Source organism: Oryzias latipes, chromosome 2, assembly GCF_053564925.1.
Source record: "Oryzias latipes strain Hd-rR chromosome 2, Olatipes_Hd-rR_3.1".
Taxonomy (NCBI): domain Eukaryota; kingdom Metazoa; phylum Chordata; class Actinopteri; order Beloniformes; family Adrianichthyidae; genus Oryzias; species Oryzias latipes.
Genome location: NC_136238.1, coordinates 26,675,175 through 26,693,942, shown reverse-complemented (window position 1 = coordinate 26,693,942; position 18,768 = coordinate 26,675,175). Strand labels below are relative to the sequence as shown.

General features: G+C 39.7%; 1 protein-coding gene, 1 long non-coding RNA gene, 1 other non-coding gene and 1 pseudogene across 3 annotated transcripts; 1 reads left to right on the top strand and 3 right to left on the bottom strand.

The window, feature by feature from the left end:
- Window positions 1–1,738: 1,738 nt before the first annotated feature.
- On the bottom strand, window positions 1,739–11,638 carry LOC144981279 (uncharacterized). Its single transcript, XM_078937729.1, has 3 exons — window positions 5,083–11,638; window positions 4,172–4,726; window positions 1,739–4,141 (listed from the first exon to the last, which is right to left on the bottom strand). Exon 3 carries the CDS (start codon window positions 4,104–4,106, stop codon window positions 3,219–3,221), a length of 888 nt encoding a protein of 295 aa, XP_078793855.1. The 5' UTR covers window positions 4,107–4,141; window positions 4,172–4,726; window positions 5,083–11,638; the 3' UTR covers window positions 1,739–3,218.
- A 2,479-nt stretch (window positions 11,639–14,117) lies between these two features.
- On the bottom strand, window positions 14,118–14,315 carry LOC144990751 (small nucleolar RNA U3; annotated as a pseudogene).
- Window positions 14,316–14,832: 517 nt separating this feature from the next.
- On the top strand, window positions 14,833–15,038 carry LOC144990720 (small nucleolar RNA U3). Its single transcript, XR_013654678.1, has one exon. It is a non-coding gene; the product is annotated as a small nucleolar RNA U3 (small nucleolar RNA).
- Window positions 15,039–16,935: 1,897 nt separating this feature from the next.
- On the bottom strand, window positions 16,936–18,202 carry LOC144988358 (uncharacterized). The gene is made up of 3 exons (XR_013652238.1): window positions 17,847–18,202; window positions 17,610–17,747; window positions 16,936–17,450 (listed from the first exon to the last, which is right to left on the bottom strand). It is a non-coding gene; the product is annotated as an uncharacterized LOC144988358 (long non-coding RNA).
- Window positions 18,203–18,768: the final 566 nt, after the last annotated feature.

Genomic DNA, 18,768 nt, shown 5'->3' with positions numbered 1-18,768 from the left:
ATTTTTTTTTCTTTCTGAAATGTTTTTCATTTTTTAATATTTCATTTTTTTCTGGATTTTTTTTTTTTTGAAATGTTTTCATTTTTTAATATTTCTTTTTTTCCTGGAAATTAATTTTGTTTTCTGAAATGTTTTTTTTTTTGTCATTTTTGTTTTTCAAGTTTTGGTTTCTGAAATTTTGTTTTGTTTTCTAAAATGTAATGCAGCTTTTTAAATTTTTTTTTTTTTTTTAATTGTTGTTGTGATCTTAAAAATGTTTTTGTATCGAGTGATTTGTTGAATGCTTTGCACTTCAGGGCCACCGTATTTTTGCATTTACACTATACAATGCTGAAACTATCAAACGTAGACGTTCTGAGGACTACGTAGCAGTATTTCCGCCTTCTGCGGACCTCTTTCGGACTTTTGTGATTGCGGTTGTCATGGAGGCAAGGCGGCGACGGAAAGAGGCGTTGCCTTGGGCGCTCCAGAGGGGACGCACGGGGGAGGAAAAAAAGGAGGGCTGCTCGGCTCTCTCTGAGTTTTGAATGAGGAAGTGTTTGCAGTCGTTGTGCTGTACCAACAGTTTGATCCAAGTGTTGAATCTTTCCTGCGCGATGACTTCTCTTTTCTGACCGTAGTCAGAAACACACGGGAGATTTCCTCTGGGTTCACTTTTCCGTTCTGAACCCTCAGCCTCCAGAGTGGGCTAAGAAAGACTCAAAAACTTTTGGGTGAGACACCTTATTTTTAATTTATGGTTCTCCGACACTCCCCCGCTCCGCGCTCACACCCCCTCTGCTCTCCATACACACACACACACGCAAGCACGCGCGCGCTCACACACACACACGGTCCCCATCATACACGCCCCCCAAAGAAATAAACGGCTTCTAACCTGTTCCATAGCAACGGTGTCCCGCTTCATTAGGTACCGTTTGCATCCTGACCGGACCAGCCTGAAGCTGAAAGGTAACACACTGACAGAAAAATCAGCACACAAAAGCACCTTAATAAGTCGTGTGATCTCAATTGGTGGTGTCCTGAATTGACGTCACTGGGGTACGACTCGCATTTACTGGGGAATATCTGATCTGTCTGCTTACATGGCACACACGAATGCACGTATCCGATTCGTATCCGATTAATTTCCACATATGAGATGTATTCGATCTGAGAAAAACGGAATCCATGCGCTTTTTTCCTGCTTACACGTTCACCGGTCATATCCGATCTGTGCCACGTGAGAGGAAAAAAATCGGAATTGGGTCACTTGAACCATGCAGTGTAAAGGCGGCCTTTGTGTGCACCTGTACATACTTCCTCTAGAGGTCAGAATTGGACAAAAACAAAAGTGAAAGAACATCAACAATATAGAAACACAAATTTCTATGCAGAATAGAAAAAACTGTGGTTTCAGTGAGTGGAGAGCATCTACACAGTGCTACTTCCGATGGTTTCAGTTTGGAACAGCTGGACGTTCCTTCATGAAGATGTACAAGAAAACCTACTCTGCTAGAGAAGGTGGTGTTTGGTTTAGAGTTGGAAATGTTTCAGAGCTGAAACAGGCAAATTTAAGAAAGACAAAATGGTCAATGTGACTGATGAACCAATCAAATAATTGGATGGAGCTCTGTGATCTCACCTCAGTCATGGGTTCAGCAGTCAGAACTGGACCTGAGGAGTCCAGCTTTGGAACCAGCAGAGAACCAACAAACAGCAGAAACCCAGACTGTGGGAAAGACTTCACACTTCTGACTGATGTTCACGTCAACTTTATTCTTTACAATAAAGATTGGGACAGAACACTGAGAACCAAAAAGAACAGAGGAACAGTTCTAATGTCTACAAGAAAACATGAATCACAAGAACACCTGACACAAACACCAGTCTGGTTCTTTATAATTTTACATTTTAAACAATACTGAAATATTTATGAACCATATAGTGTTAGATTTAGAGATGTACAGTATACAATAATTCTAGTTTAGTCATGGTAACACAAAGACTTAGACAACAAAGTTATAGCTTATACCATGGTCCGGGTAAATACTTGATTCTGATTGGCTGCTGGGTATAGATTAAAAAGTGATAATCCACAGTGATAATTGCACGCCTAAAAAGAAGTTCCGGTCACATAGATTCAATATTCTACATCACTGCGCTGGCTACTTTACCACAACCTTTAGCTTAATCATATTGACAAAAACAAGCACTAAGAGGTGAACTTTATCTCTGAACTGATTTTATTTAACACATCATGATGGTCGGCATAGATATCCCTTTCCTTTGCAGCTGTAGTCAAAGTCAGTGCTGGCCCCGCCGGTGCGTTATGTTACAGTGACAATGTGCCACATCACGTAACAAATAGTCCACTTTTTGAGAAAAACACGATTTAAATCCAAAAAATAACAAGAATAAAGTACTAAAAACGGATTGAATATTTAATTCTTTTGTAAGTGACCATGGTATAAGCAGGTTAATGGACTTCAAAGTGTGCAATATGAGAAATTAATGCACTTTGCAGAAGAAACATATCGGGCTTCCACGGTGTAGAATAATACACACTTCGTCTGTCAGTGTCCCTGACATAAACAACAACCACAATGGTTAACTCAAAGTACAAAATTCTACTAAGAAAAATCAACCAACAAAAATTGAACATTATCAGCATTTTTAAAAAATCAAATCTTACCCTCATAATTCAAAACAGCACATTTCTATTTAGCGGTATATCTAAAAGAATTAATTTCATGAAGTTAAATAATTAAAAAGTGAAACTCATGATGTTTAGAATCATTACACAATCCCTGATTTGAGATATGTGAGCATAGTGGCTTATAAATGACAAACACGTAAAAATAATGTCTTAAAAATGACAATTTTAAGTCAGAAGAATGAAAAAGAAGGGTTTCACTTCAATGCATCCAATAATCACTTCTGCCTCCTTATTACTAAATAACTCCATCAATGTGGTCTGGAGCCCATCAGCCTGTATACATTTAAATGAAAGATCAGGATGGTTTAATAGCTGACCTCAGGCCAGTTTCTCTTTTGCATGAGTTCTCTGTTTTAAGGTCAACTACATCACTAAACCTTTTGGCAAATACTTTACACAAAAAGGGGTGATTTGAGACTAAATACATTGCTAAAACTTTTTTTATATTGTTTACACAAAAAGACTAGATACAGAACTAAAATTGTTTATCACATTCTTTACATGAAAAGGGTAGTCCCCTTTAATGTGTTTTCATGTGTGTCTTGAGACTGGATGTTTGGTTAAATTTTTTTTTACATACTTTACAAGAAAATGGCTTTTCTCCTGTGTGAGTTCTCATGTGTTTTTTGAGATTAGATATTTCACTAAAACGTTTATCACATTCTGTACAAGAAAAAGGCTTTTCTCCTGTATGAGTTCTTATGTGGTTTTTGAGATTAGATAATTGACTAAAACGTTTATCACATTCTGTACAAGAAAAAGGCTTTTCTCCTGCGTGAGTTCTCATGTGGTTTTTGAGATCAGATGCATGACTAAAACTTTTATCACATGCTTTACAAGAAAGGCGCTTTTCTGTTTTATGAATTCTCATATGTGTTTTGAGAATATGTGCAAAACTAAAACTTTTATCACATTCTTTACAAGAAAAAGGCTTCTCTCCTGTGTGACTTCTCATGTGTCTTTTGAGACTAGATATTTCACTAAAACTTTTATCACATTCTTTACAAGAAAAAGGCTTTTCTCCTGTATGAGTTCTCATGTGTATTTTGAGTTTTGATTTTTCACTAAAACTTTTATCACATTCTTTACAAGAAAAAGGCTTTTCTCCTGTGTGAGTTCTCATGTGTGTTTTGAGATTACATACAAAACTAAAACTTTTATTACATTCTTTACATGAAAAAGGCTTCTCTCCTGTATGAGTTCTCATGTGTTTTTTGAGAGTAAACACACGACTAAAACGTTTATCACATTCTATACAAGAAAATGGCTTTTCTCCTGTATGAGTTCTCATGTGTGATTTAAGATGAGATGTTTGACTAAAACTTTTGTCACATTCTATACAAGAAAAAGGCTTTTCTCCTGTGTGTCTCATGTTTGTTTTGAGTTGAGATAAATAACTAAAACTCATCCTCTGATATCTGTTCTGTGGGTCTGTCTCCTCATCTGTAGTTGATGTTGATTCTGTCTCTTCACCTGTAGTTGATGTTGATTCTGTCTCCTCATCTGTAGTTGATGTTGATTCTGTCTCCTCATCTGTAGTTGATGTTGATTCTTTATTTTGGTTTCCTTCTTCATCCTGACTGTCGGTTACATTAAAGCTCTGCTGATTGTTTAGATCTGCTTCACTGTTCTCATCTTCCTCATAAGTAGGAATCTACATCAAGGTATCAGTCTCCTGCTTAAGATCAGGCTGATCTTCATCCTGACTGATGCAGAGTTCCTCTGGCTCCTCTTTAATTTGTGGAAGTTGTTGTTCCACTTGTTCCTCTTTAATCTGTGGAGCTTCTCGTTCCTGCAGTTCCTCTTTAATCTGCAAAGTTTCTGGTTCTCCATGTTCCTCTTTAATCTGTGAAGTTTCTGGTTCTCCATGTTCCTCTTTAATCTGTGAAGTATTTGGTTCTCCATGTTCTATTTTAATTTGTGGAAGTACTGGTTCTTCGTGTTCCTCTTTAATTTGTGGAGGTTCCATTCTTAAATTGCTCTGTTGGTTGCACAGATCCTCTTCACTCGCAAAATGCTGAGGGGGGACTGTAGGGAAAAAAAGACAAAAAAGGAGAACTTTTATGCTTTTAAAGGTATACTGTATGTGTATTGTCAAGAAATAGTCTGTCTTGGTTCTCTTTTACAGATAAGACAGTTAGGGGTGATGTCAGTCTTTCAGTCTTCAGTAGGTTAAACACCTAATTAAAGAAACTTATAAGTTTTCAAAAAAGGTTACTATACATTTTAATAAACACACACTCCCCACACTGACAAACTCATCTTTTACAGTAATAAGGTGGTGGTCAATGATCTTGTGTTTCCTACCCCGGTGTTTTTCAAGTGGAAGATGGTCAGGTGTGCCGTTTGAAATTGACCCCATTAACTAATCTAAAAATATTTACCATCTCCAGGATATCAGCTCTTTGTTCATCCAAACAGGCCCTGATGAAACACAGAGTAGTTAGGAATATGAAAGATCATAAAATACTTTTTTCTTTGTGTTTATTTGATTCTATTAAAGAAATTTTGATAAGAATGACAGTACCGCAATTTAGCTATATCTTCAGACGTTTTCACAAAAGTGCCGCCCCTTTAACTGTCTCCACCAATAATTCTTGGAGGTTTAATCACATGTCATTAGTCTAACCAATCAGAAGTGGAAAAGTCTTCACTTCTTTGTCCTGATTCTGCGAAACAAACTATGAAGCTCAGAGAAGCGAGTCTATCTGCGTTCGGCAGCTGTTTGCACTACATCTCCCGTGATGCATTGGGTGAAATTGACAGCGTCTCAGGGCACAATTAGTCTTTTTCTTAAATGCATTGAAACTAGGGTTGTACCGATGGACGATATCATTGTCCATCGTGATGGGTGACTGACATCCCGATGGAGAGACACCATCGTGATGCCACGCCCCCGCCACGTTGCGAGTCAACACCATAAGCCGCGGTTATATGTACAAAATATCTTGAGGGGATCAATGGTCGGATTAGAATCCAACCATGTACATGGGCTCAGAAAAATGTTTTCAGAATATAACAAACGTTCACTGAGGTCACACTTTCCGTCGGAATAAATCATTCGCACATGCGCAGTAGGGTTTGAAAACCGGAAGGATATAAATTCCGCCGAGCGGCTTTTTTTTTTTCAAACTTTATCGAATGTAACAATTCAATACAAAACAATGTTAAACAGTGCCGAGCGGCTATATACATTGACATGTCAGCTCCGTAAAATACGAGATGATCTTCTAAACGTGCTTTTAATAATGTTACGGTTATTATGAAACACTTGTTCGCTCATCATTTGAATTTTAATCCGTGTGGTCAGTACCTTTTCTGAACGAAGCCAGGATCAGCAGTATGCTAACACGGGCTAACAACATTAGCTTTGGGTCGCGCTGCATCCTGTGAATAACATCAGCCTTTATTTAGTCGGGACACGACTGGAAACACAAATCCACGTGATTGTTTGAATGTTTTCTAAGGAAGGACTGAGCGACATTTCTGCTTTGAAGCTCAAACCGCTGTGTGTCTGCTGACGATCTGAGCTCTGCTCAGACACATGTTTAGACCAGGTTCTGAGTTCGGTAGCTCGTACCCCTAGAGCTGCGGGACGGATCGCAGTCTTAAATCTCCCAGATATACCGTTCATGTACCCCCCCCCCTTTCCCATATAACACAAAGCTGTAAATCCGCACTCCGCCGGTCCACTTCGCTAGTTAAGTGCGGGAGCGGACTACTTCTTTTCTATTTTGTTTGTTACTTTTTTTTGTTAAAGTCACCTCAGTTTATACTGGATCATCGCGGATTAGTCATTAGTTAGGAAATAAAATGAAAAAAGCAAAATAACGAATAGCAGTTATATAAGAACGAAAAATGTAAAAATAACCCCCCCCCCCCCAGGCGATGTCATCGTCCATCCCGATGGTTGACAGCAAACATCGTCAACGGCCAATTTACGGGACATCGCCCAACCCTAATTGAAACCACAACGAACACACATCAAACATTTTTTAAATCTTTTAACTTGTATTACAACATTTAGAAAAAACAGATGAATGCTGGTGTGCTCCTGGATTTTTGTCAAGTTTGCTGTGGCTCAAAAAAGGTTGAAAAACACTGCCCTACCCCATCTCTTATGGGGGGAGTCAGACACTCAGTGGTGTTGGTTTTTTTAAATCACTTCCCTCAGTTTAAACTGGATCATCGTGAATGAGTCATTATTTGGGAAATAAAATAAAGTAATAAAGTAAAATAACAAATAAATAAATAACAAAAAACTACCCAACCCCCATGATATCATCGTCCATCCCGATGGTTGACTGCAAACATCATCAACTGCCAATTTAAGTGACATCGCCCAACCCTGTCCTAAATGATCGTTATTAAACCAGCTGTACATTGTTTCAGCATTTCTGGCACAATCTGCAGGAAAAAAAGGTATTTACGCTCAAGTGTCAACAGTACAGTGTATTAATTTCACCACAAGAGGGCAGACAACATTTTCTATGTCACTGCAAGTTGGTGTTTAAAAACCCACTTCTATTAAATTTGAGTTTTAGGGGTTTTTAGAATGTTCTTGTAGCATTTTTCCATGATTGAGGACATACATAAAACATTTTTGAGTACAGTGATCCCTTGCTATAACGCGGTTTACTTTTCACGGTTTCGCTACTTCACGGATTTGCATCGTGCATTGTGTTCTGCATTCTGATTGGCTAAAAAAGTCACTCCGCTTCTTCTCTACCTGTGCGTCAATAATGTTGCAGTTTAATATGTAAACTCAAACTCAAACTTTATTTATTTATATAGCGCCTTTCATTTTGGTTAAAAACACAAAGCGCTTAACATAAAAACAGATAAAACAGTCATAAAAAGTGAAAGTTATTAAAAACAGAAAACAAAGGACAATCACACAAAGAAGGTACCCCTCCCTCACCACCCCCCGCCCCCATCCCCACCCACCCAGTTACCCCAGTAGAACCGTGAACAGAAAAAGAACTGAAGTTGAAGAAGGTCTGGCTTGGTACTGCTGCGAGGAAACGATATCATGGGGATCCATTCATTCCAAGGCCCAGCCGGACCACAGGGGCCATTACCGCAGCGCCCGCCCAACACAGGGCAGCCCAGGGCCCCATCCATGGCTATTAGACCACAGAGTGGGACCCCAGCCCGCCCAACCAGAACGGACACCACAGCAACGGCATGCCCTACAGGTCAAGCTGGTGGTGCCCAAGAACGATGGATCCCCCAGAGGAAACACTGGAGTAAAAAAACATCAGAATAAAAAATAAAAATGATCATAAAATAACAACAATAAAAATAGAAAAAGATAAAAAATAAAATTAGATATAAGAATGTTAGTAATTAAAAAATAAAAAAAATAAAAACGTCAGTGATTAAAACATAACCTAAGAATCATTGGTAAAATAACAATAAAAAGAATTGCATATTAGAAACAAAGATAATAATAGTCCTTACAAGAAAATAAATAATTAAATATGTAAATAAATACCTCAATTAATAAATAGATGAATAATAAAAGACATAAGGAATGATCAAAGTCATATAAAAGCCAGAGTAAAAAGGTGGGTCTTGAGCCTCTTCTTAAAAACCTCTACAGTCTCTGCGGCCCTGAGGCTCTCCGGCAGGCTGTTCCACAGGCGAGGACCGTAATGGCAGAACGAAGCCTCGCCATAAGTTTTGGTCCTCACCTTGGGAACAACTAAGAGGCCAGTACCGGAAGACCTCAAGGTCCGCGAGGGCTCATATTTTAAAAGAATATCATTTAAATAAGAAGGCCCAAGACCATAAAAACATTAAAAGAACTTTAAAATCAATCCTGAAACGCACAGGGATCCAATGCAGCGATTTTAAAACCGGTGTAATGTGTTCCCGCCCCCTGGTCCTCGTCAGAACTCGTGCCGCTGAGTTCTGTAGAAGTTTTAGATTTGAGATCGACTTTTGGGGTAAACCAGAGAGCAGGGCATTACAGTAATCTAAACGACTAAAAATAAAAGCATGCATTAGCACCTCTGTGCTGGCAAGAGAGAGGAACGGGCGGACTCTGGCAATGTTTTTGAGATGATAAAATCCTATTTTCACAATGTTTCTGATGTGAGGAGTAAAATTCAGCTCAGAGTCAAAAAGTACGCCCAGGTTTCTCACACACTGAGAAGATTTAAAATTCCTAAGTTTGGGTAAAATCATCTCTCTCTTGTCTTCAGGACCAATGATTAAAACTTCAGTTTTGTCCTGGTTGAGCTGCAAGAAGTTTTCTGCCATCCACAGCTTTATATCTAAAATGCAGTTTAAAAGAGTGTTGACAGGTTCAAGGTCATCAGGAGACACGGCGATGTAAAGCTGTGTATCATCAGCATAGCTGTGAAAGTCAACGCCGTGTCTCCTGATGACATCCCCAAGAGGCAACATATACAAGTTAAAAAGTATTGGACCCAAGATTGAACCCTGGGGAACCCCACATGTACACGTACGTAAATCAGCTTTCCAAATTACGTACATGCAAATCATCTTGCAATTTCAAGTTTCTCTAAAACCCAAAGAAAAAGAGCAACACCAAATGTCAATCACTATGTTCTTCTCCCGAACAAACACACACAGCTGCACCGCGGGCTTGAGAAGGAGAAAACACTGCAGCTTCTCAGACTGAAGAGCATTGAAATACACCTGAGCCACTATTTGTCCGTTTGTACTTTGTATTTTTTTCATGATCATTTTAAATGTTCTCCCGTTTAATTCAATTACTCTCGGGTCGCGGTGGGCGGGGCTAATCTCCGCGATTTGAAGCCTTCTGTTTACATCGATGATTCAAATTATTATTTGACAGTACAGTACAGAAGTTATTTGTTGAAAAAAAAACGTTTTTAAAGTACTATTTAAAGTAAAATAGAGGTTTCTACTTCACGGATTTTGCCTATCACAGGTTCTTTTTGGAACGTAACCCCCGCGAAAAACAAGGGTTTACTGTATACTGCAGAGTTGCCACTGGTGTTTTGCTTGTAGTGTTTTTAGTCATTGTTTTTAATGTTTGACACCCTTGCTTTTATCCATTTTTAAACTGTTTTTTGCTCATGTTTAGTATCTTGGTGTCTGGACCTGGCTGAAGGTGGCTGCCTCCTCCTTTTATCCTTATGGTAGCTGGTGGGTGCCATATATAGTATTGTGTAAGGGGGACCCCCTTGTTTTCAGCCCATAAATTAGTGGTGACCTGCTCAGGTGCACCTCTTCTGTTTTGTATTTTCTTTTAAACACTGTTTGGGTTGTGGTGTTTTTGTGTGCATTTGGGCCCTGAGCAGGTACTCCTGATGAGGGTTTGGATCAGAGATCTCCCTTGGTGGTGTTTGTGGCTACCCGCCGGTGCAGTGGGGCTGAGGCGATCGTGGAGGCAGCCGCCCTCAAGCAGTGTTGGAGTGTGGTCCAACTGTCTGAGTTTATTTTAACCTTCTCTTTTATGGAATTCGTGTCAAGTCTTTAATAAATTGTATGTTTTTTAACCTATCAAATCCAGTCTACATTTGGGGTGCAAATGTAAGAGGGCGTTCGGTCACACTCGGAACGAGGATCAGCCAGGATTTGTCAAATCGCTCTTTAATACGATAGAGCATAGCTCTGGTATTCTACTCATGGGACACTTTAACTGTATAATGTCACAACTGGACATTTTTCTACATCTTTATCCAAAATGGCTATAACCCTTAAATCTTTGTCTATGGAGACTGGATTTGTGGATGTATGGAGATCTAAATTTCCAAATGACAGAAATTTCACTTTCTACTCAAACAGGCACAAATCATACTCACAACTTGACGATTGTTTTTACACATAAAGCTGAAATACATAGAATTGACGAAATGACAATAATCCCGATCACAATCTTAGATCATGCTGCTATTGCACTTAAATGCGATATAGACATGACGCCAACCTCTAGACCAGGGGTCGGCAACCCAAAATGTTGAAAGAGCCAAACTGGACGAAAAAGACAAAACAAATATGCCTGGAGCCGCTAAATATTAAAAGCCCTATTTAAGCCTTATAATTAGGGCTGGGCGATATGGCCTTAAAAATAAAATCTCCGCTTTTATTTAATTCGATTTCTGATTTTTCCCTTTTTTTTTTTCCCCCCACCCTACTTAAGGAAAGCAATAAGTACAAACGCCAGACAAGTTCAAGCAAATGTTGCTTATATTTCATCAAACCCAAGACAAATGTAACCCCCATTTCTGGGATGAATAATAAATAAATGAACACACTCTTGGAATCAAAGTTAAGTGTAAGATTTGTCTTCTTACTCCCTTTTTGGACCTGTGTTTAAATAATTGTCTTGTTTTATATAACTTTTGTCTTGTTTTTGTCTAATTTCGTTATTCTAAACTTGTTTTCACTTGTCCAAAATAAAAAGGTTACTTCTTTACTTAAAGTCCCAGCTGTGTTTTGAGTCACACTTTGTAGTCTAGACTAAAAGGAGACAAACATTCACCTTGACAGTAGCACCATTTTCTAAAGGATTAACAATACAGCTCATATCTGGGCTCTAAGGTTTTAATTAAATTAAGAAACCCCGTCTGCTCCACGGAGAAAATGATTAAGCAGCAGGAGTCGACCTTCCCTTTGCCAAACAACAAAATTATGAACATGGAAATAGAGCCAGCAGGCTCTTAGCCTGTAACCCTTTTGCTATCCTAGGCACTTTAACATTGGGAGTTGGGTCATCTAGACCCACTAGACAGTGCTCTAAACCTTTGTTCTTCAATGATTTGTGATCTTCACTGGTGTCCATGGATTACATGAAATCTTTCCACTTTTATCTACCTTTGTCTTGGTAGGAAGAACGCGTCAATAGAAGGGTGAAACATGATACTCATGTTCGAAATTCTCCCACAGAGTCTCTGCTTCAGCTTCTAGAGCGCTGCGCTGCAGGCTGCGGTTTTCCATCTCTCTCTCTCTCCCAAGTCTGAAAGTTTGCGTTAACCCGAGAGGGAGAAAAATAAAAACCAGATTTATAATCATTCTATCGATTAAAATAAAAAAAACCATAAGATTCAGGAGAAGAGTTTGGGATCCGGCTAATCCGTGTCAACAACAACATTAAGCTTCTGATGCATTCAAACTCCGTACTGCAGGCATAATGCCACAATGTGCATCTTGGCTGTAAATATGTAGGAAAAACTTCAGCCTTTATTTTGTCGGGACACGATTGGAAACACAAATTCACACGATTGCATGTTTTCTCAGGACTGCCCGAAGCGGCACTTCTGCCTTAAAAAGCCGCAGCAAATGTACTCCTCTGCTCAGAGACTCCGTTCTCCCGGGAGACACAGTCAGACGGACTGAGGTCTGAAGCGTTGAATGTTACAAAGCACCTTTCCCATCCCTTCCCTTTACACAAACACGAAGACTCCGGCTGCACTGATCAGACATGCTTGGCTCGCGCAGAGCATGTAGCCACACCGAGTGAGCACTGAAGTCATGCTGACTGGGATTGAATATTGCTACACATTTTGCACGGTGGATATGAAAAACCAAAAGCAAGCCCAACCCCAGGCACGACCCCCAGCTCCCCAAGGGAGCCCCACCCCATGCTCCAGACAGACACCCACCCCGCTGGAGGTCCAAGAGAGAGCAAGGCAGGAGCTGCCCTCTCCATCCAGGAGGAGGACGCCCAAGAGAAGTGGGGGTTCCTGAAGAGCATCGTAAACATGACCTGATCAGGCTCACCCACTGTTGGAAATGTGGAGAGGCCCAGCGCTGTATTTGTCCACAGGTGGATGCAGTGAACGTAACTGAAGTCAGCATGGACACATGACCTAGCTTAGCCAGCAGAGCTTTCTGCCAGACCAGCTGATAGACCTGATAGAGGCTGCAGCATTTTCTGTTCTATAGAATGAGCCTCAGTAGATCAGTGGGTGTTACACATGCAAGAAAATCTAGTGTTAAAATAGTCCAAATTTAATGAAAATTAATGAGAAAACAGAACTGTTTTCTCATTAATGTGCCTCTCTGTCCAAGCAGTGAATGCTGGATCTTGAGGTCATGTGACCGGTTTTGAGTAAGCTGATTGGCTGCAGTCAATGTCCAACAAATACTTCTAGAATTTTTTATAAAACAACTGTTTTATTCATGACATGTGTTCATGAATCACGACTTTTAAAAATCAATTTCATAGTAATTTTATCCTTTAGATTAATATCTTTGCAGAATTTCTAGACATTATTTTTTATGGTTTTCTGCGTTTTAACTTTTTTTAATTTAAAATGTGGTCTGCCACCTGGATATTTATACTTGATGTTTGCTCTCAGTTTCTGTCTCTGCTGCATCGACTGTGGGAGCAGAAGTTCATCAAACCTGTCTTCTCTGTTCCCTTATACTCCTTCCAGTTTTCTTTTTAGAGCTCATGTTTGCACAAATATACACAGATGATGAAAGTTTTCCAAAGTGACTCAACACTTACCACAATGTGAAAGAAAGGAGAGGAACCTGAGGTAAACCTGAAGAATGGAAAACATTTCTGTCAGCAGCTTTGATTGGTTTAGATCATAATAGTTTGTCTTAATTAATATAAAATTCAGTTTTCTTCATCGTCTGAGGATATGGAGCAGCAGTTCTGAGGTGAAGCAAGAAGGACAAAGAGAAGTGGTGGAGTACAGAACAACCACAAAGAAATTCATCTAAAACATTTAAAATAATCCTTGATTTAACCATCAAAGATGTTTGACCTCCATCCAGACACATTTAGGATCTCCAGCTGCAGAAAAACGTGTCAGATTTCTGTGTCGCTTCCTGAAGCTGAGAAAAAAACATTTTGAACTCCAGATTTTTAAATTACAGATTAATGAAGAGAAAAAAAACACAAACATTAAATAATAGAGGCTGATGAATCCACATAAAGACTGAAAAAGATCCCAGTGCATCATGGGATATCCCTTTTTATCAACTGTTGTGGCAGAACCTCAGTCCTGTCAGCCTCTATAAACTCAGTCTGAGTGTGGAGCTGCTTTCTGGAGGATGGTTTCTCTCATCTGCTCCCTTGTTTTCCACGGGGAGTCATGACACCCCCCCCCCCACTGACACTAAGGATCCTTTTCTGGGGTTTTTCCACGGTCAGTCCCAGGTCAGCAGGGTCTGAGTCCTCTCTGTGAAACTGTCAGCTTCTGTTGATGACTCTGAACTGATGACATTAGATGAGGAATGTGTCTTCCTCTCAGTCTGTTTGCTGGTTTTTCTGGAGGCAGCGATGAAGGTTTGATGTTTCGATCCAAAAATGTCATGGAAGTAAAATCTCACATTCAGATTCAAGTGGACTGTCAGAGTTTAATAATAACCTCAGGACAGAGATAACCTGATCTGATTCATTCACACATGTTTTTACTTCATGAGTCGTTACAAAAATCCATTTCAGGTTCCAACAAACCAACAGTCCACTCAGACAATGTTTCCTCCTTCAGTGTCACATCCAGAAACACTGAACAGTCTTCATCAGTGAAGAAGATTCTCATCAGCTTCCTGCTCTGAAGGAAACATCTTCATTCATCATCATGGACAGCCAGACCAACCTCTGTAGAAACACAATCCTCTAGTTCCAGACTAAAGAAATGATCCCTGAAAGTAGAGTCTTAGTGAGTTCTGGATGTTGTTTGTCCTCTTCTGTCTGCAGACAGGAACTCCTGCTCCTGGTCTCCTCCTGCAGATCACAGACTGCTAAGTTAACAGTTTGGTCTCTCAATTCCTGCTGCAGTCACTTCATGGAGAGTAAAGATGAACATAGGATGAGGCTTAGTGAAGGCTCCTGATATGTCTGATAAGGTTCCAGAAGGACCGATCCATCTGTGATCAGATAGTTGAAGGCTTTAGGATGACTACTAATCTATGAGACAGCTGGACCCAACAGAGAAGAAGATAGTTTGACACAACTGGACAAAGATGTTGGGGAATACTTGGTGGAGTTTAGGCTATTTCAACATTTCACTTATAGGTTACTTTGATGATTGAAAAGAACTAAAATCCTTTTTTTTATTCAGAAACAAGCTGCAGTCTGATTGGAGGAGGTGTGAGTCTGTGATCTGCAGGAGGAGACCAGGAGCAGGAGTTCCTGTCTGCAGACAGAAGAGGACAAACAACATCCAGAACTCACTAAGACTCTACTTTCAGGGATCATTTCTTTAGTCTGGAACTAGAGGATTGTGTTTCTACAGAGGTTGGTCTGGCTGTCCATGATGATGAATGAAGATGTTTCCTTCAGAGCAGGAAGCTGGTGAGAAGATGAGAATCTTCTTCACTGATGAAGACTGTTCAGTGTTTCTGGATGTGACACTGAAGGAGGAAACATTGTCTGAGTGGACTGTTAGTTTGTATTAAGATTAAATATTTTTGTTTCTTTCTATGAAAGCAGAAACCAATAACCAAGCAGAAATGTGTGCTGCAGATCCCATGTTAGCCACTAGAGGGCAGCACAGCAGCTTCAGTCTTTGTCATTGTTGCTGTGTGAGCCTGAAGGAGCTTCAAAGTGAACTAGCTGCAGCTTGGTTCAGACAAACCTCCACATTCACACACAGATGTGATCCTGAAGAAGTCTGAACAGAACATTTCAGGAGAACTCTTCAGTCCAGAACATGAGCCTGCATTGTTCCTGAAACTGGGATCAGAGTTCTGCTCTCTGCTCCAACAGAACCACCTTCATGAGCTCCTGGTTTCTTCTGGATCCTCCAACATTCAGACGCTCTCTGACTGAGTTCATGTCTGCACAGAAACCTTCAGGATTCTCTTCTTCCACACGTCTTTCACTCTGAAACTCTCTTCTGAATGTGGATCATCTCAGTCAGACGTTCAGCAGCATCAGAGCCGTGCATGTGCTCCTCCTCATGAGTCCTGAAGCTGCACCGTCAGCTGCAGAGCTTCAGAGCTGCTTCCTTCTCAGACTTTCCACTTTCTTTGGCTCTCTGTCCCCAACAAACAAACAAACCAAACCACTTTCACTTAGGTCATTAACAGCTGAAAGAGATGACCAGATTGCGGAGGGAGTCACTGGCTCCCCAACTCCTGGACAAGGAACTGCTAACGATCTGAAACCATGTAGTCTAAGTTGAGAATACCATCCTTTTCAGGTCTGACTCCTCCCCCATGAGCACATATATACCATCACTTTTACCAGCTAATTCAGAATTGACATAGCCTCTTGGATAAGAGGTGAAACGTCTTCAACTTAAAATACCAAGTCCAGATGACAGCCTTTAAACCTACAACTTTGATAGTTCCATCATTTTCTTAACCCGCTGTTTCCGGTTTCCGGAGCCGTCTTGCTGCTTAATTGGCAATCGGCTCCTTACAGAAGCGAGCTGGCGTTCAGATAGAGCCGCTGAGGCATCCAAGAGGCAGTCTGCTTAGGTCTCCAGCTCTTGATGATATTTTTCTTATTTTCATGGAGACAATAACAAAATTATTCACTAATTTTCCCTTTTTATTTTTTTATTTTTAGTCTCTGAATGATCACATGATCCAGACATGGAGACGTAATTACTGATGCTTTTGTAGAACTCTTCAATAAACCTGATTCTGATTCTGGACATCAACACTCACTCTCTGTGGAGACAGGAAACACTGCGTGAGTGTTTCTGTGAGGAAGTTACATGATATGTTCAGATAAAAGCAATAGATTATAAAAGGCAAGTGCTGATAAAGACAGAACAACCACAATGTGTGTTAATTAAATGCAGTGGATTATTGATATATATGGCAGAGGTTTGACACCACATGACACACAGTGGAGCCTGTTTATCCCCTGATGTTGTTGAGGCTCAAAAATCATCAATTGAACAACCAGAAACATCTAGAATGACTCCGTAGATGTTTTCTTTTCTTTTTTTCAAATGTTTGATTTCTTTCATTCAAAAATATTTTTCATTTGACTTTATTTTTACTCTTCTGTGTCTAAAAAACACAACTATGTTGTTTTTAAGGACCTTGTAGTGTGTTGATGCCACTAGACAGCAGACTTGACAACTAAAATGTAAAATTGTTCTGTTAGTTTTGCTGCAGAGCTGTAAACACATTATAGAAATCTAGAAGGTTTATTTTCATTTATGTTTCAGTTTGATCTGCAGAAATGTCATTCTGGAAGAGAGCTGAGTCTCTGTCATCAATGTGGAAAACATTTTCATCTGTGACAAGTTCCAAAGTCGTAGTCCTTGAAAAACATGGATGTTAGTCACTAAAACAAAAAGCGGTCTGATGAAAAAGAGTTGGAATTTACAAATGGTTTATTTTAAGCAATCAAAACAAGGAAATACCAAAGAAGATAAACAAATGTACGTCTATATATATAGATATTAACCTGGAGTTATATATTTTGACCTGATTCGAAAAAATATAAAGTCAATAGGATACATTGACACACACACACACACCCACACGCACACCCACACACACACACACACACACACACACACACACTCACCCACCCACACACACACACACACACCCACACACACACACCCACACACACACACACACCCACCCACCCACACACACACATGGACAATTTCCTGCATCTGCACTATTATACTTAGAAATTTGGCAGGTGAAGCCAGATCTGAGCAAATAAAACTACTGCAGCTGAAATATTTAAAAGGAAATAAAGAAAAAAAATCATAGAGAAGAAAATATCTGCATTCTTTTAAACAACAACAAATATAAAAACAGTTTTCTGCATCTCTTCTTCACAGGACGTCTTCATCACCAACAACAGATCTTCTCCCTGTAGAAGCAGAATTTAGAAGATCAAGCAGCTTTTTTATTTCTAAAAGTGTAAATAATGTTTAAGATCATCAACTTCATTAGTTTTCATGAGCTGAGAGAAACAGGAAATGACATCATCCACATCAGAAGATGATGAAGAGTGAAAGAGTGACAGTACTTGTTCTAGTTCTCTGGTCCTCGTTCCCTTTGGTTCTCCTCCTGGACATGTAGACCAGAGCAGCAACCGCACCCAGAAACATCAACACCACCTTCATCACGGCTCCAACGATGATGATGAAATTATGACCAGAAAGATCTGCAGACAAACATTTACCAGCATCAACTAAAATATTTGTAAATGGCTTTGACTTTCACAATTTGTCTTTGTTGTTCAAAATAATAAAAACAGTTTTACCAGAAAAGTCCAGAACATAGACAGCATCTGTCTTCACCTCCTCATCCTCAACAAACTGACAGATGAATGTTTGGTTGTTTCCACTCTGATGTTTCACAGTCAGAACAGAAACACAGTCCAACCCAACTCCGTCACCAGACAGCTGAGATCCCGTCTCATTCATCCAGATGATGCTGTTCTGTCTACAGGGAATAGTTGGATCAAATCTACTCAGTGAACACTGGAATGTGACTCTTCCACTTCCTCTGGGAGGAACGTCTGCTGGATCTTTAGAAACTGAAGGAAAACAGAAACAGAAAAGACGTTTTTACATGAAAACCTTTTGTCTTGACAGTGATTACATTTACCTGCTGACCGTGTTCCAAAGAAAGAGCAGATTTTAGAAACTATTCAGAGAAATGATTACATCTGTTTCAACAGCAGAAACAGTCTGGATTCTTGAGTTTCAGACTCAAGAATCATTTCTCAGACTAAACTATTAGTCAGAAGATGATGGAGTCACTGCTCGTCATTTTCTGACAACTTTCAACTGACAATATTATGGAAATAATGTGAAAACTATATAAAATGAACCTAAAGAAATGATTTCTCCATGACGCTGAAAGTTTATTGTCGGCTTTTTCTTCGTCTTTCTAGTCCTGATTCTCCGGGTCTGTCTGGTCTAACTCCTATAATTCTGCTAGAAAAGCCCAGAAGCTTTTGGATTTGTGAGATAAATCTCCCCTCATCTGAGATGAAAACTGGTTCTGACTGAACGTAAATAAAGGACTAATCTCTGATCTATTATAGAATCTGGAGATTTAGATTAAAAAACTCCAAACGTCAGAGTCTCTTCAGGGTTTGAGTTGTTTTGGATCAGATCAGAATGTTGACAATCATGATGTCACATTATTATTCATGTCAGAATACTCACTGCTCAAAA